Source organism: Ovis canadensis, chromosome 9 (assembly GCF_042477335.2).
Source record: "Ovis canadensis isolate MfBH-ARS-UI-01 breed Bighorn chromosome 9, ARS-UI_OviCan_v2, whole genome shotgun sequence".
NCBI classification, from domain to species: Eukaryota; Metazoa; Chordata; class Mammalia; order Artiodactyla; family Bovidae; genus Ovis; species Ovis canadensis.
In genome coordinates, this window is record NC_091253.1 from 65969570 (window position 1) to 65988512 (window position 18943).

An 18943-nucleotide genomic window follows, 5' to 3' on the forward strand; every position below is an offset into this window, starting at 1 on the left:
GGATCTCAGGGAAAAAATCTTGTTCCAGATCACACTTTACAACTCCACTAAGCTTTCAGTGTAAATGGTTCTCCTTAGAGCCCTGGAAAGGTCACTGAGGTTTCAAATGGTGTAATCCTATATCTCCAGGGCACCATAGCATCCACCCACCTGTGGCTCCTCCAATGCTCAAGTCAGTCAGTCATTCTGGCTCTGCCCTGTTACCCGTTGGACAGGACGTTAACTCTCATCTTCCCAAAGTCCCCAGAGAGACAACTACTTGTCCCTATTCCCTAGCAACCCAGCAGCCCATTCCTTGTGTGCCAAAAGTAGAAAGCACCAGATCTTGCTCTGCTGAGAGATCCCCAGGAGTCCAGAGACATTTAAGTTCAGCTGTGCTAGAAGACAAGTGACAATCATGCCTTTCTGCTTTTAGTTGTCACCACAGCCAGACATGGGGTCACCCTGAGAGACTAGAATCTACCGAAGACAAGGCCAAAGGTGAAAGAGAAAACACGAGCAAGTAAAAACAATGTCTAAATAGACGTTTCCAACAGTCGGCAGGTTGGGAAGACTTCTCAGGCCTCTGAAACCCTTTCCTTTTTCCTATGTCTATTTGTGCAATGAAACAAGTGTGAATCAAGTCAAGCCTCCTGGCTCCTAGGTAGGTACAGCCCAGTTCTTAGCTCCTAGAAGGATTCTGGGCTAAGGCTCCACTCTACTTGGACTGTACTATCAGGCCCCCAAAACGGGGGGAGCTGCCTGGGAAGGACTGATTTCCATTTCAAACTGCATTCTGGTACTTTGTACTCCAGCACCATTGGACGATCAATATTTAATGCTTGGAGATTCTGACTCTGCGGGAGTCATGTCAGGGGACCTTGGGAGCCAATCTGCTTGAGCTTCTGAGTGATAATTATTCATGGGCTCCTGCCTCTTGCTCTTTCTCTCGCACGGTCCCACTCTGCAGACTCAGTGCCTTATTCAGTCTTCTCTCTCGCTCTCTGCGCTGCTGTAGCCGGACCCTCCGCCTTCGCCACCGCTCAGCATCTGCACATCCCTACAATGGCTAAAACAGCAATGGGTAAGGCATCGCGCCTCGTTCTTTCTCGGCTCCACCTGAAGCCCACCTCTTACCTTTTCTGTTAGAGCTTAGAAGGCATTCGGAGATCATTTTCTAGAAGAAAAGACATAACTGGTAACGTAAGAATTGGGAAGGATAGAGGCAGCTCCGGGGTTTGAGGGAGGGCAAAGAGGGGATCTTTGAAAATCTAAAGCTAAGGATTTTTTTTTAAGGTGGAAGCAGGTAAGTCGCCGTCCCATGGGGAGCGAATTTATTCTGTTTCCATATTTAAAATTAAGGCTTAGCCGTGGGGGGAGGGGGCTACCTTAACTATATGCCTTAAATGCGGTTAAGGGACATTTTGGAAAGTGCTTTGTAACGTCCTTTATTTCTTCTCTAGTTAAAGATTAAGAAAGTAAGAAAATAGGGAAGAGGAAAGAGGATGGGAGAAAGGAAAAAGAAAAATGTAAAGTCAAAGTGGTCCCATCTAGGCTGTTTGGAAGATGGGTGGAGACGAGGGGAGGCGGGTGAACAACCGGGCAAATTTTATGGTATTGTCTGGTGGCAAAAACCGCTAGTCCTGGGGCGCGCGGTGTGGGGAGGTAAAGGCGCGGGGCGGGGTTGCGGGGAGACCTACACTCCTTTGTTTTAGGGAGAGGGAGGGGATGGAGAAAGGAAGTCGGGAGGGCACAGAGGGCGCGGGTGGGCAGCTGCAGGGGCGGGGAAGCGCGCGGTTAGGGAGGGACAGCGGTTTCGCAGGCGCTGGGGTGGGGTTTCTTTGTGTGAAGACTAGCCGTCCCGGGGGGGGGGGGGGGGGGAGTGGGGAGGTGGGCGGGGGGAAGGCACCTGCAGCGCGGGGCACACAATGCGGACTGCCCCACCCTGTGCGAGCCGCGCCGGCGCCCTGCCCCCGCCCCCCCCCCCCCACCGGGTGCAGCATCTCCCGCGTACAGGGGGGCACGGGTGCGGAGCGCAGCGCGAAGCCTGGAGCCCAGCCCTGGGTAGACAGCGACGCCACGCCCCGCTCCTCGCGCTCCAGACTCCCAGCCTCGGCTTCCGAGTGAGACCTGGCCATTACCCCGCCTTCCCCACCCTGGCCTCATTGTTCTGTTTATAGAGAGAAGAGGAGAAAAGTGGGTTAAACATTTTTCTTTTCAAAACCACATCACTTAGGGTGATTAGACTTAAACGCGATAAATTCTTGCTTCATTAATTTGATCGGTGGGGGGGAAAAGCTTTTGGAAGCTAGATATGAGTACACATAATAATTCAGATACAAAAGAGGTCAAGGTCTTTAACTGAGCCAAGTGATATAACAGTTTTGTAGGTCAAACAGTGCCAAACATCCGCAATTTTCATAGGCTCAGCCGGTATCAAGAGACAGATACCAAACGAGGTTCCGGATCCAAGGCCTCCAACCCCAACCCCTGGGTCTTGCGCCTCTAGGGCCCCTCAGTGGCCCCCGGGGACAGGCAGGGAGGGGCTGGAGCTCAGGCGGCGGCTGGAAGCACCCCTCCCCCGGAGCGGGATGCGGAGAAGGGAAAAGAGGCGAAAGAGGTTTCCTCTGGACCACTTCGCCCTGCCCCACCCTCCCAGGAGGAGCCCAGGAGACCTCCGGGTCAGATTCTTGGCAAAGGGGAAGGGGGCTGAGGAGGGGGCCCTAGAGCGATCTGCAGTTCTATAGCCCTCTTTTCCAGCCCCGCGGTCTAGAACAGACAGGACGCCCCTCGATGTGCGCAGACCCCGGACGTTGCTCGGAGTCCGGGCTCGGAGCCGCTCCCAGCCCACGGAGTGGCTCTGCAGAGAGGCCGGCCCGAGCCCCGCCCGGCCACACAAAGGCGCGGCCCCACCCTAGCCGGCCGCGGGCCGCAGAGGTGACCCCTTTCCAGGAGTGCGAGGGGCGCTTCTCTTGCCCTCCCACAGTCCAGGGAGCCTGGGATTGCTTCCCCCAGCCGAAGCACACGACTCACGCCCTGTTCAGGTGGAAACCCCTTGGGTGGTCTTGGTGCGAGAGACCCTCGCTCCTCGAGCGAGGGCTCGGCCCCACCCTTCCCAGCTGGGGCGCAGACCCGACAGCGGCTGACCGGATGGGGGCGCACTTGGCGAGCAGGCGAGTGGATCGCAGCCAGCCCTGCAGAGCCCCGCGCCGCGCCCTGCGCGCCCCTCCCCGGAGCTGGGCGCTCGCCCCCGTGGGTGCAGCCCAGGAGACCGGTTTCTACGCAGTGTCCTGAACTACCCCAGCTCCCCCCAGTCGTGTTTCGCCCTCAAGTCGGGAAAGGGTCAGAGAATGGGGGCTGGGGGCGATCTGGCTCTGCGCTCTGCACCCCCACCGAGAGGTTTCTGCTGCAGGAGGGCTTCTGCAAACTCATCACCATCATCAGTATTACTGCTGTTATTTCAAATTATTATTGTTTGATGACTCAGGTGCCATATTTGTTCAAACGGTTTGAATGATCGCATTTCAATGAGGATTAACCCTTGCTGCGCTAGCTTTTCTTCCTCCTATTCCCAACTCCCCTCTCCCAGAAAAGAATGCATTTCTTCTTTAATTATACTTTATAAAACAAGTACATGTTTGGTTGTTGTAGGGATTTTGTATATTCATAAGTGAAGGTGCTTGCTAAGGGCAGGGCTTGTGTGCCAAAGATTGCTGGAATATTCTCTGCAGAGAATTGTTTGTGGCTGCAATATTAATATATAATTGAAATATTATGATCTTAGCACTTGTATTCCATAGGCCATATCTATAAACATATCAACGTACGTTATGCACAAAATTTTAATTGTTTCTTTTTTATTTTTGAAACTCAATTTTGCACAGAAACGTGGGTCGTGAAACGGTAGCCATCGTTCCATTAATAAAAATTCCACCCCAAATACGACAAATGCAAGGGCCCTTTCTGCCATGAGTAAGCAAATCAGGAAAAGAAGTACAACCTCTGCGTTATTAAAATAATGGATTTTGAAATCATTCCAGTTCCAACACATAATCAATTAATCACCAGGGCGGATGCTTTCTCCTGATTCATTAAACAATTATTGTATTCAGCATGATTGTACTTGATGCATATAATACTCCCTGTTACCGTCTCTAATGAAGTGGACACCTTCTAAATGGATACATAAATAACTGGAAGTGGAAAGAGGAGGATTTGGTCAAAATTTCAGGATAAGATGGAAAGAGAAATAGCAGTAGCTTATCATTTAATCTTATATGTATAGTTCATACCAGGCAAGTAAGCTGAGCCTACAGTAAGCATTACTGACTCAGTGTAGCCAAAGGCAAGTAGCTGTTTTAATGATATAAATTGATACATTTGCTGGTGGTTGTCTTACCTGAAAGAAAATAAAATTTTCAGTGATAATTAAGATTGGATGGTTTGTCATATTAAAATCTGCAACTTTTAAATTAAAGTTAATTAAAAGTAATCATGCTTTTGTGGTGTGACTTACAGATTTGTACTAAATTATTCTAAGGAGAAAAGGAGTATTTTTATTGTCAGAGCAATTGTCTCTGCCCTTAATCATTAACATTTTTAGCAGAGTTGTATTGTTACATTCAAAATGCGTTTGCTTACTTTTGTATTTTTTAATTATTAATGGATAGAACATGCAATAAGCATTTGACACATTATGTCTTACATCAAATAATTCGTTCTCAGTGGTGAAATGCTGCAAGAGGTTACATTTTTCTCAGATTCAAGAAATGTCCTCTCATAAAGTGTCATAAAGCCAGTTCATGCAATGAAATAGTTTTCTTCCCTGTAATTTAAGATCAAAATAATTACTCAATTCTGTGATTATCTAGTTGTAGCTATCAAGCAGAATTTTTAAGCTAAATCTGTAAAATTCAAAATGAAATGGAAGATAAATCAATTGCATAATTAATTAAAATTTTTGTCATTGATAAATCCAAACCTTTTTTAAGAAAATGCCTGATTTATCAATAAATGTGTTTTTTTATTCCAGCCAACTATACACTTACCCCACCCGAGCCCCACTCCCACCAGCTCGTTGCTCACAGAGGCTGGAGGAAGCTGGCCTCAGAGCCGAGGGCTACCCTTTTTGGGTGTGGTCACCCCAGGCAGCTGATATTTAACTCCAATTCACTCTAGTTTCCCCGGTGGTCTGAGACAAATACACATTATTCTGTTGTCACACAATCTGTGACCTTATATGAAAAACGCAAGAAATTTTCGAAAAAAGAAAAAAAATACAGAATTAGCCAGCGACCCAGATGTTTCCAGAACCAAGGCTCTTTGCTGGTTCTTCGAACTGGAAAAGCTTGGCGCCTGCATTAACTTTTCACACCACTAGAGGGCAATCATGTTCTCAAAAAAAGTAGATTTGCTTATTTTAATATTAAATTTGCTTAAATAAGCAAATCTTACTTGCTTATTTAAGCCCCGTTTCAAATACTTGCTATTTATTATAATAACTTATTTTACCTGAAGCATTTCACTTGCTTATTGGATAAGTTAATGTCATGCTTAACCTAGTGAATGAAAAGGGTTTGTGCACTTTTTCAAGGAGACATGAAATGAGCCATCTTAACAATCTGAAAGTAGGTGTTCAGTTCAGGAAGTAGGTGTAGGTCCTGGTTAAGCCTCTGATGATTTTACTTTTCTAGTATCATTACATTGTTATTGTAATGTCATTTATATTATCTGGGGAGTGGATACATAGTAGACAGTGGTCAGTAGTAATATCAAGATTATATAGGTACAGAATGTTTCAATGTTTAAATAAATTAATTTTTAAAAAACACTGTTTACTTATTCATTTATTTAAAATGTGCTTATTGCTGTGGACGCAACTGAATGTCACTCTCCACCTTCAGGGATGTTGCAAGTTAGTGGCTAAAGCAGACAGATGCAATGTGATACTGAGAGGGCTCCCCCATCCCCCAATTGGCTGTTACTGTTTCCTTCTTTTTCAGGTTTTTTTCCATTTAAAGGATATCTCTTTTAAATTAAATCCAGTGTGATTTCAGCTCGAATATTTAAATCTAATGTTTTGTCAGCTTTCAATAATTATTGAGTATCCCCATGTAGTAGTTTTATTAGTTCAGTAGAAAATTGATGTTAATTTTAATGAAATAAGAAACAGATAAGCATAAACCAATTTTTAGGATTATCAAAATTGGATTTTTTTTAATGTTTGCATTGGTAAGGAATTCTTTTTCTCTTATATTTCATGTAACTAAAATCCAACCATAAAATATTTAATCAGTTCATATTACTATGCTTCCCAGATTTAATGGGCATGTGAATTACCCCTGACTTTCATTAAAATGCAAATTTTAATAGAGTAGGTCTGGTTGAAGCCAGATATTCTGCATTCTTAACAAGTTCCCAGAAGATGCTGATTCTAACCACTAAATACATTGATTTAAGAAATATAAAACTGTGATATATATGTACCTTCCACAGTAAGCTCTGACATTATGTCTTAACATTTTCAAGTCTATGGCAATCTTTACAAAATATTTCACCTCCAATCTCATACACTTAGGGATTTTATTCCTCTGGGAGTTCTGTGTTCTGTGCCATCCATTCTCTTTTAATTGGACTTTTAAATATATTCGTATATTGCAGGACTCAGCAGAAGACCTTCAGGAGAATGTGGAAATAAGAATTTGTGCATGTGTATGTACCTGCGTGTGTATAAGAACAGAACGTAACTTGCGGTACAGTTGAGAAGGATGACAGATCAATAATGTTCATTCCTGTCATTCACAAAACAATATGCAGAACAAAAAGTTCAATCAGAACCTTTTACTTGTGGAATGTTGTGCAAAAGTCTGTAACCCCATTTACCACACTGGACTAATTCATTGCCAGGACTCCACACACTAAAGAAATTAACAAGGAGGATCTAGCAACACTAAAATTTTCTCTCAATATATCCTGCATTTAGCACTTACCAAATTATCTAAGAGCATTTCTTCCTGGATACCATATTAGCAAATTATTAATAATCTACTGAGCATGGATGGGTATTTGAAAACAAATTATGTGTCTGTTATCTGCTTATGTAAACTAATAAGGGACTTCTGTTATTCAATAGTGACTTTCTAAAAAGGTGACCTAGAGGTAAAGAAATATGCTGTCAAGGAATATCATCAAAGATATCCTACATCAGTCCTTCCATGCAGTGGGTTGTTGACCATGTAAAAATTGCATGTCTGGAAATGCTATCCTGATACTATGCATGAAATACTATGCATAGAAAAGGTACTATGCATGAAATATCTCAAATTATAGATTTACTATTTCCCAAATAGGGCATTAAAAACACGGTCCCAAAATAAAGCTGACCAGAGATAGTACAATACACTGTTTTTCTCTGTGAAGTTGGAGTAAGCCTCAAGGTTATCCATTCTTTTCTTCCTCCTGTCCATTTCAGGTCTCTCAAAAGCTAGGAAACTTTCCCTTTTTGCAACTCCTAGTACATTTCAAAGGGAAGAAGACAGCATTATTAACGTAATACGTGTTTTGAACATTTAATCCTAGCAGTCTTGATAGCTGGATGTGTACTTCATCAGGACATAACAAAAAAATCTAAACTAGTGGTCCTGAAAACTGAGCCAAAAAAAACTTGCTGATTGGTCCTTCAATCAATAGTTTTCCTATGATGCTGGTTGTTTTCAAGAGTCATTTTTCTGGCATAGAAGTAAATTTCAGAGTGTCTATAAGAAATTACTTTATTGATTTCATCCTTACATAGCATACATAACATGCTAGACACTAAACACTTCACACATTTCATTATCCAGGCTTCCTCAACAGTCAGTACCATTACAGATGAGGAAACTGAGGCCCAGAGAAGAGGAATGATTTTCCCAAGGTCACATAGTTACTCAGACCCAGAATTTGAACCCAGGTGTCTCCAGAATCTTCATCTTTAATGGGTAACCTTACATGTCAGAGGTTTTCTCAATGGGGTTTGAACCAGTGACACCACCATTTTGTTTAACAGGCCCAATGGGCTCATCCTTTCTGAGCACAGAAGCACCTTGAAGATGAAACACCTTCAAATTAATGACTCGTTATAATAGCTAACCTGGGGCTTATTACAGTAATTGCCATGATTCAGGCTTTTGGAGAAAGAGAGCTATGAGACCTTGGGGGCTGTAATGTATGGCACCACCTGGCTTTCTGAAGCCTCAGCTGAGAGCACAGCAGGGACTTCTCATGTGGACACAATGATTTTCTTTCTTGAAAAAAAAAAATCTTAATCTAATCAGTGTCATCCTGGTTGACACATTTCAAATGGACTCTCAGCTGTCTCCATAGGCCCTAGATGTATAATTTTAATATTTTGTTTTATGAAATAAATCCAGAGCTAAAAGAGAGATACAGCAGTGGTATCCACATTGAGTATAACCATTAGACATTACTTGAAGATTTCTCCATCATATTATCTCAAAAGCAGACAGGCAGACAAGATTGATCTGTGAGAAGGTTCTGAATCACCTGTGACACATTTTAAATTATCTTTTAATAAAGGAATCAGGTCCTGTCATTTGTCAAGGAGACATCTGCAGTAGTAAAATCTGTGTTTATATAGCCCATTTTTATTAGTTGTGATTAAAGATAACAATTTGTGTTCATTTGTTCTTGCAAAACACTTTTATGTGAATGTAAAGGTTAATTAATGCATCTCAGCAATCATTTTGCTAGTCATCTGGAAATATAGCTTCTCGAGGAATTGTACTTAAGAAAAGAAGCCACACACACATAAAACCATAACCAAAATGTTAAGGTTTTTCTCATTTGTAATTTTGTTGACCTCCAGATTAAAATATTTAATACTTTGAAAAATTATAAGATTCCAAAAATTTGTTTTTGTGACCAAACATAGATAATTATAGTTCTTGCATAGTACATTAAATGTAATGCTTTCTGGAATTGATTTTTTAAATCATAAAGTGGTGGCTATAAGAATGCTTATTTAGCAGTTATTCTTCTGGAGTAATTGTACTTCAGACGTCAGATTGTTTATCATTCGTTAGCACAAGTACTAAGTATAACAGTAAATCATCAGTGATATGAATCTGTCGATCTTTTGGTTATATGTCTCTATCAGTATAAAAAGAAACTGATGAAATTCATCTAGACTTAGTTCCACAGATACTTGCACAAGAAAGTATTTTAAAGTTTAGATTTTCATTCTACTCCCTATCTTGGAAGATTTTTTTTCCCCCTTTTAAAAGCAATCATAATGGAGCCAGTTTTGTTCCAAAACTGATTACAGTAAGCCTAGTAACAGTCTTTCAGTTTGGGCTTTCTAGTAAATAGAAGCCTAACTCACATGATGAAGTTCAATCTATAAAATGCTGTTTCAGAACTGAGACAAGATGAGAATATCATATCAAGATGTTACTGCTTAACAGTTCTAGACTCTTAACGGGGAGGAGCACTGGTCACGTCAAGCAATTGGAGGGAGGCTATGCAGCCTGCCTTAGAACCCTGCTACAGAACATTCAGACTTGTCTTTACTACTCCATGCTGCTTTTTTTCCTAACACACTAATGTCTATTGTTATTTAAGTCTTAGCTTTATCTGAGCAGTGTCAGTTAGCACCCTTCTCACAGTAGTTGTTCAAACACGTGAAATACCACGAGCTGATTCTAGTCTTTTGATGTCCAGGTTGCATGATCCAAGACTCCTGTTACTTTAAAAGTCATCTGTTCATTCTACTTCTGACCTACTTTTTCCTTTTACAATTAAAAAAGAAGCAGGTAAACATAGAAGATTGAAAATGTTCAAAAGAAGAATTAGCATGACCTATCATTATGGGACCTTGTGGTTCTCAGAAAATATTCACAAGCTCCATCCTTTTTAACTTTCAAATACTCCCTATGAAATGAGCATAGTATACATGTTACTCTGTTTAAAAATGCTCAGAAAACTTCCTTAAGCAAGTTTACATATGATAAGCTTTAGAGCCAGAACACATTGCATTATACATGTAATAGTACATATAACATATATATGGTATATATAATATATTTTATTATTATACATATTTATATGTGTAATCAAGATATGTATATATCTTTATTAGACCTTTATATACATATCTCTTTATTAGAACACAGGTCTAGTAAAAATACACATCTTTATTAGACCTGTATATGATTTTACTGATATATGAAATCTATAAAACAAAATAAAAATTCATAGATAGGTAAGGGGGTGCAGGATTGGGCAAAATAGGTGAGAAACATTAAGTACAAATTTTCAGTTATAAAATAAATAAAGCACAGGAATATGATGTACAACATAGGTAATATAGTCAATAATATTGTAATAACTTTGTTATACATGATGACAGATGGTAACTAAACTTATTGTGGGAATCATTTTATAATGTGTAAAAATATTGAATCAATATGTTGTTCACCTGACATTAATATAATATTAAAGTCAATTATACTTCAATAAAAAGATGTAGATATCTAATATACATTGCATATCTTAAGATTATATGATTAGGTAGAATTAGATTAGACACGATATCTATGATATATATCATACATATCACATCTGTTTTAGATATGTTATGATAATATATAATTAAGTAAGCTAATAAAGTTGAGCACTTTTTCTCCTGTCCAGTAATGAAATATGCACAAGTGAAGAAAGGCAGGCATTGAGTGGGTTTGCCTTCAGTCTAAAGTTATTATTGGTTAATGGCATTAATTAAAATAGATTCAAGCACCCATTCCATTCTGATGCCTATGCAAGGTGTTGTAAAAAAAATATAAATAATCATGGTCCTCACCGTTGGAGAATTTAGTTTTTTGAAGAAAACAGGACCCTGAACATCCAAAAAATAATAATAATAACCAGTAATAATAGCTTATAACTATACATAGAAGTGTCTGCCATTTTAACAATTTTGCTATACTACCCTGAAGTATGGAGAAGGCAATGGCACCCCACTCCAGCACTCTTGCCTGGAAAATTCCATGGATGGAGGAGCCTGGTGGGCTGCAGTCCATGGGGTCGCTAAGAGTCGGGCACGACTGAGCGACTTCACTTTCGCTTTTCACTTTCATGCATTGGAGAAGGAAATGGCAACCCACTCCAGTGTTCTTGCCTGGAGAATCCCAGGGACGGGGGAGCCTAGTAGGCTGCCGTCTGTGGGGTCGCACAGAGTCGGACACGACTGAAGCGACTCAGCAGCAGCAGCAGCAGCAGCAGCACCCTGAAGTATTATTATAATACAGTACATGATACACTAAGACCGTCAATTAGGAAGAACAGAGATCCACCCAAAGGCTATTAAGGCACCTCTGGCAGATCAGAAGTGGATATGGGGGTTAGATGGACATAGGTTTAAGTCTTGACCCATCTATTCACTATCTGATAATCCTTGAGTGAATTATCATCTCTATACTGCCATTTTCTCAATCATATCTCACAATATATCTCAGGGAAAAATAATACCACCTAAATTACACGGTTGTTGTCAGACAGAAAAAGGCAAATACTGTATGATATCACTTATATGTGGAACCTAAAAAAAGTACAAATGATATTTTTGCATACATGCAAACCAGAAACAAACACACAGACATAGAAGGCAAGTTCATGGTTACCAAAGGAGAAAGGGGAGAGCGGAGGGACAAATCAGGGGTATGGGATGAACAGATACAAACTACTATGTATAAAATAAGTAAGGATATACTGTATAGCACAAGGAATTACAGCCATTATCTTATAACCTGTAATGGAGTATAATATGAAAAAATACTAAATCCCTGTTCTGTACACCCGAAACTATTGCAGTGTTGGAAATCAACTATACTTTGATTTTTAGAAAATCACATGGTTGTTGAGAGGTTAAGTAAACAATTCAATATTAAGTATTTCATAATCCAAATCCATCACAGGCTTCCCTGTTGGCTCAAACAGTAAAGAATCTGCCTGCAATGCGAGAGACCTGGGTTCGATCCCCTAGAGAAGGGAACAACTACCCACTCCAGTATTCTTGCCTGGAGAATTCCATGGACAGAGGAGCCTGGTAGGCTACAGTCCATGGGGTTGCAAAGAATTGGACATGACTAAGCGACTTTCACTTCACAATCCAAATAGTAATCCCCTTCCCTGACACCTTCAATGGATGATGAAAATAGTAAACAAAAATATTAATTTAAACAACTAAATTATTTTACTTTGTAAATTTTACATATAATAACAAATCTACTAGAATTACTTGGAATTTAGGAAATGATCATTACTAAATAATTCTTTGTGGTAGAGGGAGAACTGATAACAATATTTAAGAAACAGCTGCCAATATCATATATCTCTAAGATAAATCCATTCCAGGAAATGCCAGAATCAAAAGTATTGGGTTGGCCAATAAGTTCATTCAGGTTTTTCCATAAGATGTTAGAGAAAACCTGAGCAAACTTTTTGGCCAATCCAATGCATTTCTTCTGAATTTATTTCTCATCTCATGTTTCCCTGTTGTATTTCATATCTCATCCTCCCTCAAATATATATATAGCATGAATAAAACTAACCCTCTTGCCTACCTAGTAAGGCTCATCAACATAAAATAGCATATTCAGTAGAAATAAAAACTGATTCCAGAAGCATTAAAATGTAAAAGTCCTCACTGAATTTTCTTGGAGAGCAGTCTCTTGTGCTTAAAAAGGTTATTAACCTGTCAGTTTTGGGGGAAATTATATCACATGCCACACTCAGACACACACACAGACTCTCTTGTTCTTAAGGTCTTATCAGCCCATCAGTTTTATCCAAATCTGACATCACTTGACTATTTCATAATCTCTCTTTCCTATTTCTTCTATTTCCTCCCTACCTAGAACCCTCCTGCTCCCTTCCATTTCAACACCCATCCTTCAGCTAGATCTTTTCTTTCAGGAATAACTTCAGATATTTCTTACCTGGACCAATTTAGCCTTCCTACTCTCCACCCATTAGTAAATAAGCACAACAAAAATAACTAGAGCCAAGCAGTAAAAACAGAATACTCCTTAGATAACTCTATGGGCAAATGGATACAGAGATGTACAGTTTGGTAGTGTTCTCCAAGTCATTCATAAAAATAATACCTTTTCAATCAATAGTGTTCCAAGTACTGCTCAGTAAAACACTATAAAATATTAGTGGAATGTTATTATTTAAATAATTACAATAAATAAGTAAGATTAGCATTCATCTAACATCTGACGTTAGAGACTTAAGGGAGCATAATTGACTACTGACTTAAAGGGGCATTATCACTATTTTGTTTTGCCTCCAATCCATCAATTCATATAAATATATGGTACATAAGCCTGGAATTATATTTATGACATAATTGTAGGCATATGAATAGAAACATGTTTACATTTACAAGTGTAGTGTAGTCCTTTGACAAATTAGATACTGTTGATGACTGCCATCTACATATAAAAATGCTCCATATTGTTCACATTTATAGGCCATAAAATGCAGATGATAAAATATCATCTTTCTACTCTCTCATAAACAAGAAATAATGACAAAGGAGGAGCTTTATATGAAAGCAATTTACAATTACAATTGTAATTGTAATTAATTGTACAATTAAATTTACAATTTAAACACTCACAGGGTTATAATATATTACACTGAGTAGAAAAATTAAGCTGTAAAGAAAATGTAGATATTCTCTCACCTTAAAAAGTCAAACAAGGTTCCAAATGCCTAACCAAAACACGAAAGTACAGAGAAAAGACCTGCATCTCTTCCATTAACAAAACACTTGGTTTTTAAAAGAGCTTAGTAGTAGAATAAAAGAAAATGCAATGCAGTATCTAAGATGAACATTTTTTATAAGTTCAGCATTAACATTGAAGAAATATTGAATTAAGCTGCTTTGAAAGAATTGAATTCCACCTGCTGAAATTTTTCTTAAGATGAATTTTTTAAGCATACACAGTAGCAGTCTGTATTGGGGTTTTGAGTTTCAGGAAGCTATATTCCAACACATGCAAGAGAACAGTCGCAGAAAAATGTAACTTGGGAGAGCACAATGAATTTTATTACCTGCTTGCAGAGCTGAAAAGAATAAACGCATACCCACTTTCGCTGCTGTGTGTGTGTTGGGGTTTCCCTGGTGGCTTAGGTGGTAAAGAATCTGCCTGCAATTCAAAAGGCGTGGATTCAATCCCTGGTTCATGTAGCTCCTCTGAAGAAGGAAATGGCAACTTATTCCAGTATTCTTGCCTGGAGAGTTCCATGGACAGATGAGCCTGGCAGGCTACAATCCATGGGGTTGCAAAGAGTTGCACATGGCTGAGTGACTAACGCACACACACGCTTCGTTGTCAGTAAAAGAATCGCAGAAAAATACATAAATTGGGAGAAAGCAATGAATTTTACAACTTGCTTACATAGCTGAAAAGAATAAATGCCTACCCACTTTTGCTGCTACTGACAACAAATAGCCAACATTTTATCACTTTTGATAAATTTTAGAAGTGAACGCTGAATACATGGAGTGAGGACCAGTCAGCTAAGTCAAATAAGATTTCTCAGAACTGCTTCTGAAAAAGAGTTTGGTCTCCTAGAAACAAAGAGTAAGCAGGCTTTGCAAATCAACTTCAAATCTAGCTCTCCTTGATCTTTCTTCCTGTGAACTCTACAGGTTTACCATTTAGCAATGCACTAGGCAATTAGCCACATACTGACTTGTAGCAACTTTCTGTGGTCATCATATTCCCTGTCGTTTATCGGCCTCCTACTATGCATGAACCAGGGACATGTCACATACCCCTCTGCCCTTTTTCCTATTTCATTTTTATGTCAACTCTTAAACAGGTTTCATTATCCCCACTTGACAAGGAAGGAAGGGAGAAGCCACAGGAAGTTCTGTAACTTTGTCAAAGTCACATACATTGTTCAGGGCAGAGGCAGGTTTCAGGTCTCAAGCTCCCTCTATTTGCTCCAACTGCCTTGCCAAGAATGGTTGTTGACTTTGTGTGTTGCTACAGACATTATTTGTCTTATATGCAACTATACTAAGGGTTTCTTTTAGGCCAGAACCACATTTCATGCACCTCATCTCCCCTCATGGCTGGCAGTAATAATACTGTTGGCTAATGTGCATTGAGTATTTAGTGTGCTGAGTGTAGTGACACTGGGCCAAATACCTTAAGATTATTACCATCCCCATTTCACAGGTGGGCAAGGGAGGGAGGGCAAGTCACCCACAGCTCGTAGGTGCTCGGGCTAGGATTTGAAACAAATCAATCTGACCCCGGAACCTGCATGGGCAACAGTGCTTACAGCCTCCCTTGGACACAGCAGGGGCTCCATTTGTGTTCAGTAATTTGATAAGGATGAAGTGAAGTCTCAGAATTACAAGAAGAAAAATGCCACAGCATTTCACTATAGCCACACTCTGCAGGACTTCAAAAGTCAAAAAACAAAGAACATGCTAGAGAGGATTAATCTTTGTAACAATATCTTATACTAGTTAGCACTTCGGTTTCGCAAAACATCATTTAATTCAGTCTCGACAATGATATCTTATCCTACCCCCATTTTTTTGGATTAACTCATATTTAGAAGGTTTAGTAAATTTGTTAAAGTTGGATAGATCCTAAACTAGAGCGTAAATCTTCTTATTTTTTTTCTATTATGCCAAGGTAATATTTATTCATCTTTTGTCAGTATCATGGGCTTCCCTGGTGGCTCAGCTGGTAAAGAGTCTGCCTGTAATGCAGGAGACCCAGGTTCAATCCCTGGGTTGGGAAGATTCCCTGGAGAAGGAAATGGCAACCCACTCCAGTATTCTTGCCTGGCAAATCCCATGGAGCGGAGCCTGGCAGTCAGTTCTCCAGGCCAGAATACTGGAGTGGGTTGCCATTCTCTTCTCCAGGGGATCTTCCAACCCGGGGATCGAACCAGGGTCTCCTGCATTGCAGGTGGATTCTTTACCAGCTGAGCCACCAGGGAAGCCCAGAAAAGCAACAGAACCTATAAATGAATGCAGAGGAGACATTTACCTGCCTCTTTTTTTCTCCTTACATAGAGGGACGTGCTTACCAGCTGTGAAGTTGACCTTATGAAAGACAGGGTGAGCTGGTTGCTTAAATTTTGCCTGGAAACTGAGCAGTTATTGTTGTGTTACTAACTAGCACCATTTGAAACTATTGCCATAGTTCCAGCTATGGGATAAGGGCTAAGTGACAGAGGCAGGCCACCACAAAGCATGGAAATTCCTGTCTGCAGCATAAAAGGAAGTTAGTAAATTTACTGAAGAGAATCAGTGAGCTCAGTCTGGGTCCAACATCTGGGCTCTTAACCCCCCACTCTTCACCTATCCTCTGTGGGGAAGCCAGCTGAGCCACAGAGAGATGGGGGGTGGGAGGGGACAGGGGAACGGTGTGTGTGTGGGGGGGGGGGGTGCTGGTGTCATTTGCAGCTGGTGACAGCTCCTCCCTGCTCAGCCACCAAGAGATTAGCGTTTATAGAACACTAACTGCCACATCCCTGGAGAAGGAAATGGCAGCCCACTCCAGTATTCTTGCCTGAAAAGTCCCATGGACAGAGGAGCCTGGCAGGCTACAGTCCATAGAGTAACACAGAGTTGGACGCAACTGAGCACAACTACCTCACACAACTCTATATGCACACATTAAATGAGACACCTTCTCTCACCCTCAGAACCTTAAATATGGTTGGGAAGAAATGATTAACAGCAAATGCAGCAGTAAAGGAACAAGGGCTAAGCTTAACAAGCCAGGAATAGGACTGTGGCTTTCAAAGGAGAAGAGACTCAAAGGCCCTTGCAATGGAAACCATCAAGTTTGAGTCCCTTCTGTGTTTTGGAAGTCACAACCATGAGAGACATTTCTGAATTTTCACCTTAACCTGGTATTCCGATCCTCTGTCCTGCTCTATACATTATTACTTGGACAATTCTTTGAACTTGTGAACAATATCCCAAACCAAAAGTACACTTTTTCATGAATGTGTTTAGGCTGAACAAATCTAGGGAAAACAGAACATAAAGGAAAACCCATATTGTGCCTATAAGTATGTATTACCAAGCTGTGATTTTTAAAATAATATCAGCAATTTATTATGCCAAATTCCTATTCATATTTATCTAGACAGATCAAACACTTGATACTAGTTTGCCTTCAGGTTTTTAATTAGGAATGTTCATGACCAAGTCGAGGGCTACTTGCTATGTAAAAAAAATAAGTCTGGTCTCACTCAACCAGTAATGATATGTAATCTTTCTCATATCTTAGAAATGAGTATTATAAACTCAAAAAGAACTCAAGATGGCATCCGAAACCTTACATTTTCTGCATCACCTAGTCTGCCTAATTGTGAAAATAGATACATATTTAAAGCCAAAAATAGATCTTCCATGTAGTATGGGGTAAAGTTGTTTGCTCAAATAGTTAGACAATTTGAAATTCAAACCACAAGTAGCTTTGTGGATCACATTATATGTAACATTTTGTGTCTATCATGTAAATATTTATTATGAAATACAAAGTTTTGGTAAGAGGAAAATTTACAAAGCAAAAATATGAAGAGAAAGTTTTCCTTTTCTTTAAAAATGTAATGGCTTAAAATAATTTGTTTAAAAGATAGATAAAGGAAACCCTTAGCAAAGAAAACACAAAAGAATGAATCAGCACATAATGAGAAGCTAATTCATTTAAAGACAAAATTGCTAAATTTGTAGAATCATAAAATTCCAGAGCTTGGGAATACCAACTATCAATGAGAAGAAAAAAAAAAATCCAGAGAAATTAAATAGCTTGTCCAAAGTCTTAACATAAAAATCTTAAGTTCTGAGACGACTTCAAAGTTCTGTTCTTCCTTCCAGTTCTGAGATGCTATAGCTAGCTAGTGATTCCAACTGCATTAAACAAAATGCAGTCCTAATAATATTTATGTTGATGATCTTAAAGTAAGTTTTTGCAAAATAGTGCTCACCAATTCAAGTCAACCAGACTTCATAGAAGCAGAAAAACAATGCATAACCAGAACATAATAATGTTTTGTTACATTATTTCCTCAGTAATAATATACTTCCTCAAAGTATGAACAAACTCTCCTGATCACTCAGTTATTTTTATTTGTATCTTATAGGTTGAGTGTATTGTGAAATTCACCCTTAAGAGAACATACAGTTACTTTTTAAATATTTCTGGACTTTTTGTGACATATGTTGCTTATTTCAAATAAATCAAAACCCAAATTTCAGTATCTTTAGCCTTTCTATAGCCATTTGCTTTATTACAACAAAAGGCAAAAGGATATTTTGTCATGCAAAGAACAATAACTTAATAAAACTACATTCATCTTAGTACAAGCGTATAAAACTTTTGTGCTGATGAAAATGACCATTTCTTAGAAAAGCTTTAATTTCCAGAAAAAACAAAACGATGTGAAAGAAAGAAAATTTAGAAAACTTCTCTTGGACCAAGTTGCCTTTTATATTTTAATCTTGTTTGTAACAGTCATGACCCAAAATTGGGAATTCAAAAGCTTCTGACATTTTACTTACTTGCTTTTTATATTGCTTTTCATCCCTTGCAGAAAATTATACTTACGTAAGTTCAAGTATATGATGGGAAGAATCCTATTTCAGAAAATGAGTCTTTACATGGTAAAGCCTAAGGAAGTAGCATTTGATTTTCAAAACAGAAAGCAGTTTCCATGGCATGTTTAGGTTAACCTCGAAATTCCTTCCACACTGTTTAGCTGCCTCGAAAATGGATGCTGGAGGTAATCACCCAGTGGAAGCTATACCATTAAGAGACTTCACATTCATTTCAAATGCTCTGGTACTTTCATCTGTTCCCAGAGATATTCAAGAAGAGTATCACTTAATTTGTGTTTTTTAATATTGGTAGGAGTT

The 18943-nt window shown here is 39.5% G+C and overlaps 1 protein-coding gene and 1 non-coding gene across 2 annotated transcripts in view; both read left to right on the forward strand.

Annotated features, from left to right (window-relative positions):
- Positions 1 to 615: 615 nt before the first annotated feature.
- STMN2 (stathmin 2) overlaps positions 616 to 18943 on the forward strand; it is a 59323-nt gene continuing 40995 nt past the window's right edge. Inside the window, exon 1 of the mRNA XM_069601063.1 lies at positions 616 to 1063. Within this exon, the coding sequence (XP_069457164.1) occupies positions 1045 to 1063 (19 nt within the window). The 5' untranslated portion in view covers positions 616 to 1044. The remainder of the gene's footprint in view (positions 1064 to 18943) is intronic.
- On the forward strand, positions 15738 to 15809 carry TRNAY-GUA (transfer RNA tyrosine (anticodon GUA)). The gene has a single exon. It is a non-coding gene; the product is annotated as a tRNA-Tyr (tRNA).